The following is a 19,674-nucleotide window of genomic DNA, read 5'->3' as shown; positions in this document are numbered from 1 at the left end:
GGTGGGTTGAAACCAATTAAAACTTACTAGAAAAATGCCCAAAACACACTTCATGAAGACATTCTGGCATTAAGTAAAAAGGCTCATACCGATTTAGGTAATCGAAGCCATTTACATCTATATTGTTTTTTTTAGCAGAGCAGTCAATACGCTTATGTATCACTGTGTATCGTAACATATGCATTTAAACAAACTCTTATTTTAATTTTACAACGATGAATAAAATTTAAGACGCTAAGGGTGCTGCTGCTAAAGCCTCCTCTGGGTGGCGATAGAGAGACTGTTCATCAATCAAAACACAAACGAAGAAGACCAGTCAGGAGCTGCTGAGGTTAATGTTTCTACTTACACAATGACAAACGAGCGATAAAATAGTCTCGTAAAAGCTCATTAGGTAGTCATGCTTTTTTGTTTTTTATCATTACCTCAAAATGTAATGTTTTTGTAGAAAATGAATTGTTAGTAACAAAGCTAGATAGTCAGCTGATCTTTCACGTGTGTCCGAATGTCATTTTATGTAGCTGTCATTTAGTATCGCTAGTGTATGACGTCTTTTTTGGCATTTGTTTGTGGCTTAAGTAATATTTCTCTATCTCATGATGTAAGCAGGTATTGGACAGCAGGTAACGTTAAAGCATACCGTGACCGTCATATCCGATCATGAGTGTCCCGTGTTTTCTGAAAACTTTTATCAGAAGTTTCACCGGTGTATCGGCAGTGTTCAGACCAGCGGTATTATGTTCATGTAAAGGGATCGAAACACGGTGAGTTTCTCGAGTTCTTTCTAGATGATTTATAAACTAAATACATGGTAAAGTGTATATTGTTATTGTTCTACTACTTGTTTGTTTGCTTTGCCTAAACTTGTATTTACTGCTTTAGGAAAATGTCGTCAAAGAGACAGACTGACCATCTAGAGAGAACTGCTAGTGTTTACAGACAAATGGTAAGTCTTCTTTATGCATCTTTATACCCTTTTTCAAATTGTTTGATGGCACTTTGAAATTTAGACATTAAATCCAAGTGGGTGAAAGTTCAGACACTTCTGTTGTGTTGTAGGTTACCCAGTGTGTCATGTGATTTGGGTGAAGTTATTCCAGCTGATAAGTTATAAGACCCCTTAACCCCCCCCGCCACTGTTTTGGGTTATGACTGTGTTTTTTGAACGCTCATTTATGGATATTATTTATTTTGAAGGAAGGGAATGTTACATAAATGTGTGTTTATTTTATTCCAGTTTAGTTCTTGGTAGGGCTGTGCAATTAATCGGAAATTAATCGTAATTGTCAATTTTGGCCTTCAACAATTACAAAAACAAAATAATCGAGGTAAAACGATTATTGCACCGCATTCCATTTTGCAAGGATCCTCTCTTTTCTTGTGGTATAAAACCACAGCGCACAGCTTTCCTTTATAGTGGTTCAACTGTGCTATTTCTTTACATTTATTTTTCAGTCGAATTCACGGTTTAAAAGTTTTTAGTTTTTTTCTATGTTGTATCAAAAGTTAGTGAGTAATCCTGTTAAATAACCGGGATCTCAATATCGGCCCAAATAACCGTGATTATGATTTTTGTCATAATCGAGCAGCCTTAGTTCTTGGTTGAATCAAGCATTGCATCAAATAAACAGATAAAAAAACATTAAGTTGTTTGCATTATACAGTCCATTGGTATCGCATTAGGCACTTTACCATATAAATATATTTTACATCTTAGTTTTACTGTACTTGCAATGAGTGTGCATTTGATTTAACGGTGTATGTTATATTTTGTGTCTAGGAACTTTTCTCTGCACGTGTTTGTGACATTGTGAATGAATCGGATACAGTAAAGAGATTGAGATTAGAGGTGCCACATCCTGACTTTAAATTCCGTGCTGGACAATGGTAAGAACTGTGCCTCAATAAAATATTGTCATTTATTCATTATTCATGAACTATTTAAAGTATTTTTTTAATAATAGGTTTAAAATAGGTCAATTAGTTTAGAGCTAAACATTTCTATATATTACTATAGATAACTTTAGTATAACCTAAGTAATAATATTATTTCAATCAATATTATCCAAGTATACTATTTAGGGAGAATGTAATTTAAAAAAACATCCAGGAGATGGCGCTTTCCTTCAGACAGTAGTCACTGAGAATGTTCAGTGTGTGAGCAAACATTTAATATAATGAAAATAAAAGCTTACATCAGTCTCTCCTCACACGTTCTCGCCGTATTGCGTTTGTTGAGTTTCGCGAGCCCGAGCGAGGTGAAAAAGTCAGGAGGTGATTTATGCAGATGTATGCACAGAAACTCCTCCAGACCATATGATGTTGTGTTACTGCTACAACATGAGCAGCTCGAGTCAGAGAGAGTGGGTGTGCATGCAGGGACAACGTATGTATTTGTTTCTTACTCCTGTTCTGCATACACTTGTGGCGTATTTTGTGCTTGGTTGTTTGTGTGTGGGAAGAATCTGTCTCAACTTTTCAAATATACTTTATGCATTTGATTTGTTAGGGAAAAGTGGACTTTGATAACCTTGTGTAGATAAACAGTAAAGTTGTCCTGCAGCATAGTTTCAGCGTAATGCGAAATGTGATGTGAATAGAATTCAATTGCATTCTTTATCACAGGGTGGATTTCTTCATCCCAGGTGTAGATACGGTAGGCGGCTTCTCCATTTGCTCCAGTCCCGGCCTGCTACAGAGAGAGGGAATTATCGAGCTTGCTGTTAAATACACACGCCACCCTCCAGCACACTGGATTCATACACAAGTGGGTTTGACAGGCTTGTACCTAGACATATTTTCAGACAGATTTAAGCATGTGCATCTCTGTTTTAGTGCTCGGTGGACTCTGAAGTAGCTGTGAGAGTTGGAGGTAATTTCTGCTTTGACCCTCAACCCTCTGATCCCGTGCTTGACCTGCTGCTGGTAGCCGGTGGTGTTGGAATCAACCCTCTGTACTCCATCCTGCTGCACACAGCTGATCTGCTCCGACACTCTTCTCCCGGTCATGCGTACAGACCCGGTCGCACACATCTTTGCTATAGTGCTAAAAACACGAAGGATCTTCTTTTTAAGGTATTCGTTGCATTAAAAAGATCTATTTATCTAGTTGATCGACAGGATGTTTATCTTGATGTGCATGCTCTCTTTAGAACACCATCGTTGACATCTGTCACGAGCTCTCGGAGAAGATCTCCTGCAACTTTCACGAAACTCAGCAAAGCTCTGATATAGAGCAGGAAATTCAACCTTACACCATCAGTGAGTCTATACATCTATAGTACCTGCTGTGAGAAACAATTTGAACATACTGAATTATATATTTAATGTTGGTTTGTCTTGTGTGTCCAGGTGGAAGGATATCAGAAGAGGTGCTACGGCCTCACGTAGACCCCAAACGTACGATGTGTTATCTTTGTGGTCCTCCTCCCATGATAGAGAAAGTGAGTGCAGACCTGCAGAGGCTCGGGCTATCGGAGGACAAAATCCTTTTCGAGAAATGGTGGTAACCCCACCCCTTCATTGCCTCAAACTCGGACGGATGGCTGCATTTGTGCATTATGGAAACCGAATGTAATGGTAATGGAGCAGTAATGCATTTGAGTTCAATTGGAACGCACAACAGACGTTTTGTCTGCATTCTCCAGGACTTTATTACTCTACCGATTTCCATATTTTCGTATTTAACCATTCATTCTCTAGACTGCATTCCTGAATGAAGATGGGCTGTACGTTAGGTTTAAACTTTCTGATGTGAGGTTACTTGAACTGTTTCTGTTTTACATCATTGTAATAATGGACTCCACAAATTGACCGTAACCAGTGCTGAAATGCTCTACATTATAGTTCATTTGCTGGTTAACTCTCCATAGGAGTCTAGGAGTATTGCACACGTAGATTGCACTAGGTTTTTAGAGATCTATGTACAATTGTATATGTTGTTTGCAATGAAATTTTAATATACATATTTATTATACATTTTAATATTCAAAACTGTGTAGTGAGATCATTTTGGGCCTTAAAGTGATAGTTCACCCAAAAATGAAAATTCTTTCAGCATTTACTCACCCTTTTGTAATTTCATACATGTGTGACTTTCTTTCTTCTGCAGAACACAGAAGATATTTTGAAGAATGTTGGTAATGCGCCGGCACCCATTAACTTCTATTGTATGGACACAAAACCAATACATGTCAATGGTTGCCGTTTAACAACATTCTTTTTGTGTTCTGTGGAAGAAAGAAAGTCATACAGGTTTGAAATGACAAGAGGGTGTGTAAATGATGACAGAATTTTCATTTTTGGGTGAACTATCACTTTAAGGTACTTATCATATACGTAAAGAGAACTGCAAGCTGTTGATGTTAAGTCATGTGCCTTTAATTGTCATCAGAAAGCCATTATTTGTCATTTCTATTTACACCATAAACACAGACCTTCACTATAACTGTTACTTCACAAAGTCAGATTTCAATACAGCGGTTTAAACTGTGCATTACAATAAAAAAGCTCATGGATATTGTTGGTAATAAATTGGACTGATGAAAACAAAATATACTGCGATTGGTAATATGGCATGTAACAAAATGATTTAGCATCAGAGATTCACAAAGGTACAAGCTGTCTCTTGACAAAGTGGGTAACGTTCTGAAAGGTCAGTGCGTTTTAACATCATCACAGATTTGCTCAAATCACACGTCTCTCAGTTTTCTGCACATGCACATTACAACCCAAATGACCAAAAGTGACTCAAAATACCTCCTCGCAATCTTACGGGACAATTATTCTGTCTGCAGAGGTACGCGCGCGGACGAGGGTCTGAAAAGACGCCGTTCTGCCTGAATAAACATGAACATATTGCAATGGTTCAATATGCATAAATGAATACTGTCAGCAGACTCCTGAGAATAGTGCTCTTTCTGTTCCGACTGGTCTTCTTTCCTTTAGTTTAGCACATGAAATCATGCTTTTTACCTGGTGATTGGTAGAATTTGCGATTTTAATGCTGTCCTTATTTACATAAGTGATGTTATCCATCTGTATGCGGTATTCCTGCGTCTTTGCTGGTTGATCTCTCCTCTTTGGGATTTTCGACAAATTCTGTCCTTTTTCCGTTTTGGGAGTGTCACGTGTTCGTTCTCTCTCCATCTTTTCCATTTCTCTCTCGATCGTTGCCAGCGGTGCGATCTCGGTCTCCGGAGTTTTCTTGCGATTTGAGTTTCTCTTGTTTTGACCTCTGAGGGACAGTTTCTGGAAAACACAAACAGGCCTTCAAACGCCTTTTGAAGATTTTCAAATTTGTGGATTGACAATTTCACACACCCCTCTCATACAACCCAGAGCTAATTTTAGCAGAATCTTTCTTTTCGTGGGCAGAAATAAACTTTGCGCTTGTCTGTGCCGTGTATACACACCGCCAGTTCTCTCCTCTTGCGAGGCAGTGTGGGTCTCTGGAGAAACAGGATCTGTTTTGTGGCCAGACTTCCATCACTAAGACAGAAAAGTCCAAACGCATCAGGGGTATAAAACACTGCTTAAAAATGTGTTTAAAGAAAAGCAAACTATATTTATCTTTCCACATCATTAAGAAGTCATCTTTAAATAAGTTTATTCAATAATTAGCTACCCCTGGCATTTTCCTAAGCTACTGTAAATTTAACATCCAACATAATGGTCTTGACACATGGATGAGGCTTTAATATGGAAATAGGACCTTTTAGTTTTGACAACAGGGGTGGGAAGCACACACATCAGTCTCCAACCGTACGGAGCCAAAGACTGAAGTAGAGGAATGTAGTCTGTCTTCACAGCGACACCCTGCAGGACAGAAGCATCATTTAAACAATATATTAAATCCTTTCACTAATGTCCTATTGAGAATTGTACCAACAAAGGCAATCTGCACCTGCTTTTAACAGACAGGAAGGCAATTCATAAGCAGACAGGTGTAAAATCACAGGATCATTTCATTGAGCTCGGCTGACTTACATCAATCACAGTCCATTGCTCCACTACAATGGCATCGTACGCTGCGGTTGCCGTGACATCACCAGGGGCACTTTGGAAGATGAAAACACTCTCCACCGTGAATGAAGATGCTAAAAGAGAGAAAATGATTGGAAATATAGTGCTGCGAGTGAAAAACATCCAAAGGCTACGTCTTAAGACAAGTAAAAATAAACTCATAGTTGGCTATACATTTTTAAAGGGGATAGTACAGCCAAAAATACATTATGTCATCATTTGAGTGCCCTCATGTGGTTCAAAACCTGTATATGACTCGTCTGTGAAACACAAAAGAAGATATTTTGAGAAATGTCTTAGTGGTTTTGTGTCTATACTATGGAAGTCAATGGGGGCCAACGTTGTTTGGTTACCAACATTTTTCAAAATATCTTCTTTTGTGTTGCGCAGAAGAAAGAAAGTCAGACAGGTTTGGAATGACATGAGGATGAATAAATGATGACAGCATTTTCATTTTTGACGGAACTATCACTTTAATGATGAAGAATTCAGATTTATCTGTTTAAATGTCAAATTGAAGTTATTCTACAAATATTTTTTTTATTGTAAGTACCTGCATCAGCTCCCAGGTGATAGTAGGCATCGATGAGCCGGGCACCACTTCTGAAGTGGTGGGTCATGTGATCCAGCCAGTGGGAGTCAACCGAGCTAACAAGCCCCGCCTCCCTTTGCACATGCAGTGGAACCCTCAAAGAGAAGAGTTTTGGCGATCCTGACAGAACCATTGTGTGGTTGTACAGAGCAAAGACCTGTACGCCTACATATAAATAACCAAATGTTTACTAAATAAAATATATCTTAAAAATTGTTCTTATCATAGGATATACATTATAATTGGGGATGCATGATCAATTATCGTCCATATCGGTATCATCCGATAAATGGTCATTTTCAATGTTATCGGTATCGGCCCAATTATGAATAATTTCCTCTGGTTGGATCAATTCAGGTGCTTAATAAAACATATCCATAACACATCTATAATTTGTTTATTAAATAAAAATTATACCAGAAAAGTTTAAAAGTTAAAGAATCTTTAACTAGTGTAAAGTAGGCTTGGTACATGATTTTCATGGAAAAAAGAGAACTAATGGTTACCTTGTTTTCTGCAGTGAATGTTTTCAAATAAAAGCAGTTGTCCACTTTTTGTTTCAGTCACAGAAAATGTAATATTAATATTTAGATACTGTATATCGGCCAATATATCGGTTATCGGCTTCCGATGGTAAAGAATTATCGGTTAGCGCTATCGGCCAAATATATACATATCGGTGCATCCCTAATTATAATGCATTGCCTAATTTAGTAAAAAAATAAACAGGATTATAATCAAAACACATTTGTTTGGCAAGGAATACAGAGGCTATTTTAAACCTGATGATCAAACAATGTTTGATACACTTATCTCTGATATAGCTTGACATAAAATGATGAATGCGAAAATGTGTATTTTTTTCTCCAGCCTTTGTTTTTCTGTATTTTTACAGACTGTGCACTCACGATTCAGCATCTGGGTGGTTCCAGTGCGCTTGCTGTGTTTTTCTTGACTTCTGACCTGCTCTCTATGGTCTGGTTGCTGGTTTTCTGCCAAATTACAGTTAGGCAGCACAGACTCTGTTTTAGTACCTCGGACCGGATGCATCTCTTGTGCACGAAAGCTTATCTTAGACTCCACTTGATTCTTTAAATCCTCATCTCGGGTATGTTCAAGTTCATAAAGATACTGATGATTCTCAGTGAAAGGATTTTGGTTATTCCAACGCTGGCTGCTCTCTGAGTCCTGCATTTGAAGGTTCTGGTTGATTAAGTCTTGGTTTGGGAAATCAAAATCAAACTTTGCAAGATTTTGGATTCGACTATCCTCATTGGCATCGTCCTCCTGTTGTTGCTCGCTCGCCGGGCTGATGGTCAGAGGTCTCCCATCCACAGAACACGGGCTGGAGTGCAGGGAGGAAAGCTCATCTGTCTCTAAGTGACCAAGGAAATACGGACCCCCACCAGGTTGTGGCAAAAATCCCACAAAGAGATCACCCTGATCAGCCAAATCCTGCACCTGCGGAGAGAAAGAGTGGAAGATTCACGAATAACACCGATCACGACACCTTGTCCAATTATAACAACATTCAAGTATACAATCAAGGTTGACAGTGAAAGCAAATGGATTCCAATGTAATATAAATCATTTCTACAGTGGAGTTGAACGGCTTTTTTTGCAGATGATTTCAAAAGGAAGCTCTTAGTGACAGCAAATGTTAATGAAAACCATATTTTCTACACACACGTACGTCTAAATCGTAAGTAAATGTCACACAGCACAAACCCATACACACTCAGTCAAACACAGCTTATCTCCAGATAAATGCAATCACTGAAAAGGCGACGGGGTGACTAATAGAACAGTGGGTGAATGCCGGGTGTCAGAGTATATGGAGCGGTCTGTCAGCTTATGTGTTCTGCTTTGCATCCGTATTGTGTTAGAGCGAGATACAGGCTGCTGTGAAGTGACGTTTTGTACATTTTTAATGTAGTGATGATGACACTCACATTTACACTTCAGCTTAATATGTTTGAAAAACGAGTCGTTAAACAATAACAGATGCATTTATGAAAAACGACTGACCTTTTTCACATAGCCCTGTATAACTTCTGGGTCGGGTTCCTGGTGACCTATGTAACACACGTCTGTCGCGAGATGAGGTCCAACACAGTTAAGCAAACTGCTGTCGGAACTACTTAAAAAAAGAGTCATAATAAGAAATGAATCTTAATGTAACTCAGAGGTCAACAGAGGGAAAGAAAGATGCTGATGTGTTTATGTTTACTTGTGTGTTTCTCTGATGAGCACAGCTCGGTGTAACTGTTTCTGCAGGTTAGCGCTGGCAGGGCCGCCAGAGTGAACGAATGGATGGACAGCAGCCAGTACGAATCCCTTCTGATATAACTCGCACACCTGCACCGGAAGCTCTCTCACTGACGACAGACACAGCAGTGAAGACACTGCAACTTCTGAAGAAAGAGAGAAAGAGAGAGTTGCATTCTGTGTATACTGTATGTTACATTATCTTGTAATCTTACAAACCTTTTGTACTTCAAGTGATAGTTCACCCCAAAAAAACAATTCTGTCATCCTTTACTCACCCTCCTGTCATTTGAAACCTGTATGAGTTTTTTTTCTTCCGCAGAACACGAAAGAAGATATTTTGAAAAACTGTTAACTGGAACCTATTCTCTTGCATTGGTTTTGTGTTTTTACTCACCGCCATGTCATAAACCTGTATGACTTTGTATTTCTTCTGTGGAACACGAAAGAAGATATTTTGAGAAATGTCTCTGTGGTTGTGTGTCCATGCAGTGGAGTCAATGGGGCCAAAGTTGGTAACCAGCATTCTTCAAAATAGCTTTGCAGAAGAAAGTTTGGAATGAGAGTGCGTAGATAATTCAAGAATTTTATGCCTTTAAATATACGATTTTTTTCAACCTGTTTGGCATCACTCCATTCGTGTTATTTTATATGCGAGTTAGTATCCAAACATTTTCACTGGTGCCAACGAATTGAGCCAATGTTAAATATTACACATGTAAAGGTTAGAAAACAAATCCTTGTGTCTGTTTTCATGACAGCATATTTGCATTAGTCAACACATTCCCCCTCCCCCAACATAAAGAGAAAATGGAAGATGTGTGAGGAAGATCATGATGAGAAGATAATGAGACAATGAAAAGGTGCGAATCATTTCATTCACAGCCATCTCTGACGAATAATATGATGACACACTCACCCAGTAAGACACAAAAAATGCATACGCACGCACGCACACACACACACGCACGCACGCACGCACACACACGCACGCACGCACGCACGCACACACACACACACACCCCTTAACCCTTATCGTAAAGCTAAACCTAAACATGTTTTATAAGCTGCTTTCTTCAGGGACCTAAAAAACTCTGCAATAGTGCAGAAATATTCATAATTTTAGATTCAAGTGGCTTTCTGGAAACAGCAATTAAACAAACTGTTCAGAGGTCATTACTGAAGTCATTATGAAGAGCAGAGGTGAGCTATAATTTACACAACCCTTGACTGGAATCATGTTTAAGAGGAGTAAGAAACCTGTTTAAACCAAACTGAAATGGTCTGAACTTGCTTCCACGATGAGGGGGGTTTCTTAGAATCTCCACAATCCTACGTCATATTCACAAATAAATGCGTATAGAAAGACTGAACAATTAGGTATATTGTATATTATTTTCGATTCAAGTTATATATTTAATCAGCTGTGTTCCCTAAGAATAATACCCATAAGCTTGGAGTTCCTAGAGCTACTGTCCAGGAAACATGTCTGCTTTCTGTCAGACTATGTGAATTTAAATGTACATTTTATGACACACGCACGCACGCATACACACACACGCACACACACACACACACATGCACGCACACACACACACACACACACACACCACACACACACACACACACCACACACCGCACGCACGCACGCACGCACGCACGCACGCACGCACACACACACACACACACGCACACACACACACACACACAAACCAAATAACACAATCTGTTTGCAATCATCAGGTAGTGGTAAAATTGCGGAAACGTTTTAGATTTTATGATGTCTATTAACTCTAGAAATTGAGCTGTTTTAACCAGCAAACGATGAGAAAGGCCTGAGGACGCTGCTTACGTTTTGCACGAGAGAAAGAAAACAGTGTTTGTTTACCAACACACCAAAATAAAACATTTCTCTCGACCTGTAAGGCTAAATATATGATAATCTGTCCCACTAATAAAAGGCAGAATTTACCCAGCCGGGGGTTAAGCATTTGGACACAATCATGTTCAGGCAAGAAGTGCAAAAACGTGGACCTATAAACTAACATCCTTCAGTTTAAGATAAAGTACAAATCTTTAAATATATCATCAAATATATTATGATGTATTATATTATCAAAATGTTATATCACATAATTGCCAAATGCAAATGCATAATATACAGTATGAACAAATGGTATCATATTATATTTCTTTAGGTGATGAATCAATTTAGCTGACTGTGTAGCACATAATATATCATCAAATATAAATAAATAAATATAAATCAAATATCCATTTACCCAAAAGTATCAGGCAGTAGGCACCTACATTTTTGCTTCCTAATACACTTTATAGCATCTTTGTTCACAAACACTTTCCCATTTCATTTGAAAATCTTCACACATCTGAAACAACGAGACAGTCACAGTTTTGAACATATTGTGTGGGTTTGTACTATTGTAGCTTGCAATATTGACTATTGTTTTGCTCACCAGGTGATCAGTGTTCAGCAATAAATGCACTGATCGTATCCATTCTGCTTAATGGCTGAAACTAAGAGCACTTCTGATTTAAACAATGTATTCACTGTTTACAATATAAATGATACTGTTTCATGAAAATAAATCAGATCTCTTTAAACCAAGTTTAATGGCTAACTATACAAACACTGTAAATGATTCTTGGAACAAAGAGTGATAGAAGCAAATCTATTACACTGCAACACAGACAGCGGTCAGTGCCCCTGCTGTGCTGACCTATCAGAGCTCCGTTACCATCCTCTAAATATTGATATCACATAAATATTAAAGTGATTGTTTATGATTCATAAGTAAGAGGGATGCGTATGACTGTGATGTGGGGTCCCTGGGGGTCTTTGCTTATTTTATTTGTAATAACCCGACAGTGAGTGGAATTATATTATTTATGGAGACCGAGTTAACTTAAAACAAGATTTTAGCCATAAATCCGGTTCAATCTCGCTCTTGCTCTCTCTCTCACACATGCACACACACAAATAAATTGCAGATCTTAGAAATAAGCCCTTCCATCTCCAAGATCAGATAATCCGTAAAGGATGGCTGGATTTTCTCTCTCTCTCTCTCTGGTCGTCTTTTATTTAATCTCATCTCAAATATTTCATATTTTTTATTTCATCTCCGTCAGTCTCATTCACTCATGAAGTCACTTATAGGTTATTTCAACATTGATGTCCTTAAACAAAGACACAAACAAACAAACAAATTCAGACATCTCTGACTCACACCCATGCTGTGACAGCAGAATGCAGTCAAACTCTTTTTGTGTGTCTGTGTGTCTCTGAAGGCATCAGTGAATTTTACATATAAATGACCTGCCTGTCTGTCTACTGATAAGCACCTAAAACAGAAAGCCTGAAGATCTGTGTGTGCGTGCAGTCTGAACTGTTGCCACTGTGCCAGTTTTTACATATTCCATTTTTTTATAAATAAATATTTGACCCAGGTCACACTCACAAACACACTTCCCTGCAGACACACACACACACACACACACACACACACACACACACACACACACACACACACAAAGGCAGTCAGCTATAACGAATACATTTAAGACTTAATTTACTTCAGAACAAAATTGAGGGGGACAATTTATGGGGACGGTTAGATGAAGTTTATTTCTCTTACCACATCAATTGTTTCTGTTTTCTTATTTTAAGTCTTAATCCAACAAAACTGTGTGAGGGTTTTTATGCTTAAAAAATGATCAATGACATAAGAAATTACTATAGAAATACATTCTAGAAATAAGAAATATATTCTCAAAAAAGCAGTCTTAAAGGGACAATTCACCCAAAATGAAAATTCTTACATCATCGTGTATATCATTGAAAGTATTGCCGCGGTCAGACTTTGAGCGTGCGAAATTCGTTCGGATGCTAAAATGGGCAGGAGCGATTCCTCCATCTTTTACATTTCTGTACCGAGAGGTCACGCTGTGACGTTTTTATCTTCTATTGGTCTCACGGGCTGTCTCATTTCGTAAGGCTGCGTCCTCCAGAGGTCTCTTTCGAAGGCTGCTACCTTCTTTGACAGGAATTCGGAGGATACATGAGCTGTATCCTTCGTTGCTAGAGATAACCCACAATTCTTTGCGTCGGCCAACGTCTGTTATTGGAATAAACGGCAACAGCTGCACATTCAATCAAATATGTTGTGTTTAAATGTTAACAGCTTACAATTTGTGTCACGTTTTTTTAATCTTAGCAGGCATATGTAGTAAATAGGTTTACAAGTGTTTAGTGGTTTTTAAAGTTTTGAAACAGTAAGGCAAAAAAATTATATTTGTTTAACTCTTTTGGCATTGTTTAGGATAGAAAGTAACAAACATTTTACCTCTTAAATCATGTAGAAATCATTTTAATTAATTTGACAGGTGTGCGAGTGCAACGTGTTGTCATAGCAACATGGTACTTCCTGTTTCCTTTTCTGCCAGTATGTCCTACGAAGGATGTCTAGTTTAATTCTAAGTCGAGCATACTCCGTATACCGCCTTTAGAGGACGATACCTCTGGAGGACACAAGGACACAGCCTTACGAAACGAGACACAGCTACGCACTCTAGTGACACGAATTCGCAGGTCAGAGTTCACCAAACTTGAACTTTGCTCCGCAGCGAAATGCGAAATATCTTCGGACGGGCTTGCGTTTCCAGTCTGTCGCATTCGCATGCGTATGAATGGCAGTCAGTTTAGATATTTGTACTGAAAAACAAAACAAAAATCCTGATTGAGAGAATTATATTTGCAGTGTGAGGATTATGGTCACATCCTTGTAATTACATCCAGTAATGGTCTGCATGCGGCTATGCTTTCAAGTCATTAAAATGAGAAGGCCTGTACCTCCACTTCAATCTGTGTCTTAGATTTTTCTCATATCCTCTCTCTGTGAATCCAGCAGGATCCATTATTGCCTCTCTTGAAGCCCACTAACAAAAGCAACATTAATATATTTAGAAACGTAAGCCCTCAAAGAATACACACACTGTTGTTTGCTCTCTCTCTCTCTCTCTCTCTCTCTCTCTCTCTCTCTCTCTCTCTCTCTCTCTCTCTCTCTCTCTCTCTCTCTCTCTCTCTCTCTCTCTCTCTCTCTCTCTCTCTCTCTCTCTCTCTCTCTCTCTCTCTCTCTCTCTCTCTCTCTCTCTCTCTCTCTCTCATCTCACACTTTTTTCTCTCCCCAGTTTGAAGCTTTACACTTTATCATCTGAAGGTGAGCGAATTTCTGTATGCATTGCAATGTGAACGCTGCTTTGAATTTTAAATTCACCAGCCTCCACTGTATTTTGTTCTGCATCTTCAAACGACACAAAGAATTTGGATCATTTCACTTTTTTAACAACAAAACTGATTAAAATCCTGCTAAGACGTTTGTGTGTGAACAAAAGGCCAGAAGGGATTCGAGCTCAGCGAAAAGAGTGACGTTTACCTTCTTTTCCTAACAGGAAGTCTAGGTAATGGTATGTGTAGGCCACTCCACACTGTGTCTCCACTTGGGCTCGTCTGAGGGTGGAGAAGATCTTCCCCGGAGCTTCATCTGAACCACGGGGCTTCGATAACTTACAGCCCATCTCTACACACTCACAGAAAGAGAGAGAGAAAATGAGACAGATGAAGATGGATAATTTGTCTAAAATATTCATTTATTCATAGCCGCATTATTGATATAACTGATTGCCTTGGCAGAAGTCCCTAATTGTCATGCTAATTAAGTTTGATTGACATTGAATAGAAACCGAGCATGTGCGAGACAGAAGGAAGGGCACGCGGCATCTCCTTAAACACAAGCGTAAACATTCACATCCATTTGTCACACAGAAACGAAACATAAAGGCTAAATGGAAAGTTAATCAACCTTCAAGCATCAACCTTCAACACATTCACACGTCATTCCGTGTCACGCCCCTTTCTGAGCGCACTAGCACCGTCTCCTTGGTTACCAGAAGCTGCGATCAGATAAGGACTACATTTTGATCTGTGACTACACAGCCAATCAAACAGCGCAACCCGGGGCCGATGAATTAGCGTGCGGCCAATGCTATTAAGCGTCACATCTAATGCGGCCTAACGTGATCTGACAGCGGAGCCCCGGAGACCGGTGTTCTGTCAATTTATGCTACCCATAGAATTTTGCTACCCTTGTGTTGTGATTGGGTTGGGGGAGGCGTAATTTAGGGGTAAGGGTTGTGTTGGGGGAGGGGTTAGTCCTGTTTTGAATGGAGGTAGCAAAATTTGACAGGTTAGCAGCCAGCATTGCCGTGTCAACGTTTGATGAGCCAGAACAGGTGAAACCGAGAGGAACCGGACAAGCCCAGTCACCGTGACAACAAGCATTAACTGCGCAATGATGACATGATGGAGGATGACACAAGGATGGGGAGGGATGGATGGCTGGTGTTATGGATCAGGCCATATTTTAAAGGGAATCTTCGCCCAAAAATGAAAATTCTGTCATCGTTTACTCACATTCAGGTTGTTCCAAATCTGCATACATTTCTTTGTTCTGATGAACACAGAGAAAGATATTTGGAAGAATATACAGATCCCCCCCATTGACTCCCATAGCAGGAAAAATTACTTTATAATTTTTTTTTGTTCTGTTGAACACAAAAGAAGACATCTTAAAGAAAGTAGGACAGCAAACAGTTCTGAAGAGTTTAATATTGGCGATTAATATTCATGAGGTGCAGAAATTACATCGAATGAGACCGTTGTGTGGGCGGCGCTGTCAGCCGCGACGTCGCAGAGATAGAAACAGTTTCTAAAATAGAAACGGCCGTTGCTCGTCGCGTTTGGTTAAGACGCGGTTTAGGATCTCTCTCATTTTTAATACCCTTTGAAACACTTATAATTACACCTGATACAAATCCATCCACACAAACAAAACAGTTCTTTTTTTTTCTTTTATTAGATTAAAATCACCTCAGGTGTCACAATGGTTGGTAATCTGCTCCACGTCAGATACTTGTGTAACAATCTGTATTTCTTTTACAACTCACAACTAATATTGAAGGGATAGTTTAGCCAAGAATTACCATTTTGTCATTGTTTATTTACAGTCATGTCATTCAAAACAGGTATATGACTCTTTCTTGTGAAACACAAAAGAAGATGTTTGGAGAAATGTCTTTGTGTCCATACAATGGCAGTCAATGGGGTCCAATGATGTTTGGTTACCAACGTTCTTCAAAATAGCTTCTTTTGTGTATTTTTTGTGCAGAAGAAAGTAAGTGATATAGGTTTGGAATGACATGAGGGTGAGTAAATGATAAAACATATTTTTGGGTGAACTATCCCTTTAATACTTGTTATTCAGAATTGAAGTGTAATTCATATTGAAATATAGGGAATCTAGGAATGGCTTACCAACAAGTTACCACGAAGGCTACAATAAAAAAAAAACTAAGATAATCCTTAAAGGCATAGATTTGTTTTTATGTTTTATTTTACAAATGACGGCTGGAATCTAAATGACAAATTCACCGGAGTGGCTGTGTGTTCACATCTGTGGTGAGTGATGTTAATGCTAGCAGTCAAGCATCCGGTTCCACTCCGTTTTCTTCACAAGCCTGACAGTCACTTCATTACTGAGGCTAAACACCCAGCAACAGACCGACAGCTCGCATCGTGGGTTTGCTCAAAATTACTGAAATAACATTTGGAGAGCTATCAATGCAGAAAAAGACCATTATCCCTGGAGAGACTTGTAATCCCATGTCACCTTTAGAGTTCTCGATAGATCTCAACAACTGTCATGAAAACATTGAATTAACTAACAGTTAGAGATTTCAACATGAGCATCATTTTTATAGAAATCGTAGAATCTCACCTATGCTGCCAACATTACATGTATAGTTCTGCATGTGAACGATTGCTTATATTTTTATTCCTCCTGAAGAATTTGAGAGAAAACATCTGTAAACTGATATTTAAATGATGAAGTCTTCTTCGCTATAAACATGTCCTCTGAAGAAAATGTTTTCTCATGGTTTTATAGACACTCTTGTTTTAGAACATAAAGAAATGCTCACATATTGAACATGAGAACACACGCACATATACATTCTCCTACTCTACATACGCATGTTACACAAACACACCACACATTTCTCACACTACCTGCACAGCCCTCAGCAGGAAAAAACACATGGAGATATTCACGCACAATAATCTCTCACTGTGATAAGCGTGAAGGGGGAGCGGAAGAAAAGGAAACAGAAAGATGGAGAGCTAAATTTAGGTAAGATGATAGGGAAGGATAATAAGTCGAGAGCACACCGACTGCAGGTGGTGGTTGGGAACTCGGGTAACCAACGGAGACGAGAAATTGTCAATACGATACAATGAAGAAAAGCAAGATTTTTTTTCTATCGATGTCTTGCTCTGGCAAATCTTGTATAGTTTGTCAGTGTAAAACTAACCCAGCGTTGGGTCAAAAAGGGCCAAACCCAACCCTTGGGTTAAATAACCCATGATTATATTTTATCCAACAATGGGTTAAAAATAACAGCAGTTTTTGGAGTATACTCTCTTTAGGTCTATTTTAAAAGTATACCTGATTTATTTTATTGCATGCAGATCAGAAATAGATGTATCAACATTAACAAATAACTACATAAAAGTGTCACGTTTTGGACATGGTACCATGAAAATTACATTTGGTGTTTTGGTCTACTAAGGTAAAACACTCTTGAAAGTACCTTTGACTACCATGTAAAAACAACAGTACATGAACATCATGTAAAACCATCAGCGTTCCCAAGAAAATGTTGCAGTTTTTATTTGAATGCAGTTGTCTGAAATGGTCGCGGTGAATGCACATGGCAGTAAATTGAGGTGTGCGGGGACGCGACAGTCAGGGTGTGAATATGTAGGCCTATATGCCTCGGAGGAAGTTTGTGTGTCGAACTCCGTATGGTATCGCAGGAGCAGCCTGGCATGGCGGAATATGAAAGTTGCTGATAGCACATTCGCCTCACATTTCACAGGTTCGTAATCATCTCTTACTCCACTTCTATAGCCTCCAATCTCTCACCCCTGCTATTTCTCACTCTCTCCGAGTATGACTGCTTAGCCTGTCACTCACATCTATATGTGTATGTGTGAAATACCATAGGTCATCTTCCTGTGGCATTCGTCTTACAAGCTACTATCACATGTGAATACACAATATGGCCCCAGGTTGTTGCTTCTAGTCAAGGGTAAAGCTGAATTCTTGACATTGCACAAAAATGTAAGTCAGTGAGGATGTCAGGTAAGGCAAATTAAACTGAGCTGGTTATATTGTAGCTCAACTGGTAGAGCATTGCAAGGGGTTTGGTTCCCAGGACCACAAATACTGATAAAATGTGTACCTTAAAGGGATAGTTCACTTAAAAATGAAAATTCTGTCATCATTTACTCATTCGGCATCTACTCTGCAGAAGAAATAAAGTCATACAGGTTTGAATTGACACCAGGGTGAGTAAATGATGACATCATTTTCCATTTTTAGGTGAACTATTACTTTAAAGTTGCTTTGGATGAAAATTTGTGCCAAATGAGAATGTGTGCTTATGATAAAAACAAAACATTAATACAATACAAATATTCTATTAAAAAGTGCACAAAAAAATGTGTACATTAGTGATCTTACATATATTAGAAAGTATGAAAGAGAAAGTATGGTATAATGAATATAAAATGTTTTTATGTATGCATAAGAATTGCATTATCATTTTTATATTTTACCTTGCACAATGATGAAAGTGAGACATTCTTTATGCACTTCTCTATGCATCCACACGCGCTCTGATATTCTGTTTTTGCATTAACAGTGAGCTGAAACTTCAAAGTGACGCGATCTCATAATCAATAGTCAGAAAGCATTGACGAATATATTCATTACAAGTAGTGAGAACATGCACACAGAGAAGCAGGTGGGACTAACGTTACTGAGCACGTGAAAGCGAGGAGAGAATGGCAAAGTTTACATACTGTATATGAGATCACAGTGACAGATATACTGTAGACATTAGTAAAGTGAACGTACCTGCAGGTCTTTGGGGATGTGCGGACTGGAGACGTCGTATCTCTCGATTTGTTTCTGCCTTTTCAGCCTTAACACCTTTAGTTGCTCTTCTGTTTCTTTCTCTTAAGCCTCGTTTCCTCACTGTGTGAGGGGGTAAGTGAACTGAAGACAGGTGCGAGCAGACAGTGAGCGCAGTTCAGCTCTGACTGCTGTGTCGACTCTCTCAAGTCAATACAGTGTGAGTGCGCGTGAACTCCCCCTCTGCTCCCTTTCTCTCTCTCTCTCAGATTGAAAGTAGATGATGCTCTCCACTGTTGCCATGTGGTTTTGCTTTCGTCCCTTGTTTAAAGCTGGAGTGTCATGTGCATCTGCAATTGGAATTGCAAGACACTATTTAAATCGGTTTCCTGGACAATCCTCCTGTCGCACACTGGTCTAGTCTGAAACAGAGCAACGCAACAGGGCTTATCCTTCTCAGGGAAAAATACCTACAAATGGCTTTTTTGTTTTAATCCCTATAGGATATGAATGTCCAATCCACGCGTGGAGAAAGAAACAGGCGAAAGTAAGCAGTAAAGAGAGGGAGATTTTTTAAAGATGTGTCTTCATGAGTGATAACACAATATATGTATTGTACTTATGTTGGGGTGTCGTTTCATTGTTTTTGAAAATTTTCATTTTATACTGTTTTTAATATAATGCAGACTCGTATTGGAAGAATATAAACGCACATACTATAAATGCGCTTTTCAAATGTTT

The 19,674-nt window shown here is 38.9% G+C and overlaps 2 protein-coding genes across 8 annotated transcripts; one reads left to right on the top strand and one right to left on the bottom strand.

The window, feature by feature from the left end:
- The first annotated feature begins 272 nt into the window (after positions 1-272).
- Positions 273-4,560, top strand: oxnad1 (oxidoreductase NAD-binding domain containing 1). Of its 4 annotated transcripts, none has more exons than XM_057355474.1 (8): positions 273-331; positions 610-764; positions 883-946; positions 1,781-1,887; positions 2,626-2,767; positions 2,836-3,075; positions 3,153-3,261; positions 3,352-4,559. In XM_057355474.1, the coding sequence occupies exons 2-8, from the start codon at positions 661-663 to the stop codon at positions 3,507-3,509; spliced, it is 924 nt and encodes a 307-aa protein (XP_057211457.1). In that variant the 5' UTR covers positions 273-331; positions 610-660; the 3' UTR covers positions 3,510-4,559. The 4 variants fall into 4 exon arrangements, with proteins under 4 accessions (XP_057211457.1, XP_057211458.1, XP_057211456.1 ...); XM_057355475.1 differs by having other exon boundaries at positions 301-394; positions 607-764; positions 3,352-4,560; XM_057355473.1 differs by having other exon boundaries at positions 304-394.
- A 178-nt stretch (positions 4,561-4,738) lies between these two features.
- rftn1a (raftlin, lipid raft linker 1a) lies at positions 4,739-19,297 on the bottom strand. 4 transcript variants are annotated; one of them, XM_057355470.1, is made up of 11 exons: positions 18,937-19,297; positions 15,372-15,408; positions 14,335-14,478; positions 8,847-9,030; positions 8,645-8,756; positions 7,525-8,077; positions 6,578-6,781; positions 5,989-6,098; positions 5,714-5,817; positions 5,415-5,490; positions 4,739-5,250 (listed from the first exon to the last, which is right to left on the bottom strand). In XM_057355470.1, the coding sequence occupies exons 3-11, from the start codon at positions 14,474-14,476 to the stop codon at positions 4,891-4,893; spliced, it is 1,845 nt and encodes a 614-aa protein (XP_057211453.1). In that variant the 5' UTR covers positions 14,477-14,478; positions 15,372-15,408; positions 18,937-19,297; the 3' UTR covers positions 4,739-4,890. The 4 variants fall into 4 exon arrangements, with proteins under 4 accessions (XP_057211453.1, XP_057211454.1, XP_057211452.1 ...); XM_057355471.1 differs by lacking the exon at positions 15,372-15,408 and having other exon boundaries at positions 14,335-14,485; XM_057355469.1 differs by lacking the exon at positions 15,372-15,408.
- Between the last annotated feature and the right edge of the window lie 377 nt (positions 19,298-19,674).

This window comes from Triplophysa rosa, linkage group LG16, assembly GCF_024868665.1.
Source record: "Triplophysa rosa linkage group LG16, Trosa_1v2, whole genome shotgun sequence".
Lineage (NCBI taxonomy): Eukaryota > Metazoa > Chordata > Actinopteri > Cypriniformes > Nemacheilidae > Triplophysa > Triplophysa rosa.
This window is presented reverse-complemented; position numbering and strand designations above follow the sequence as displayed.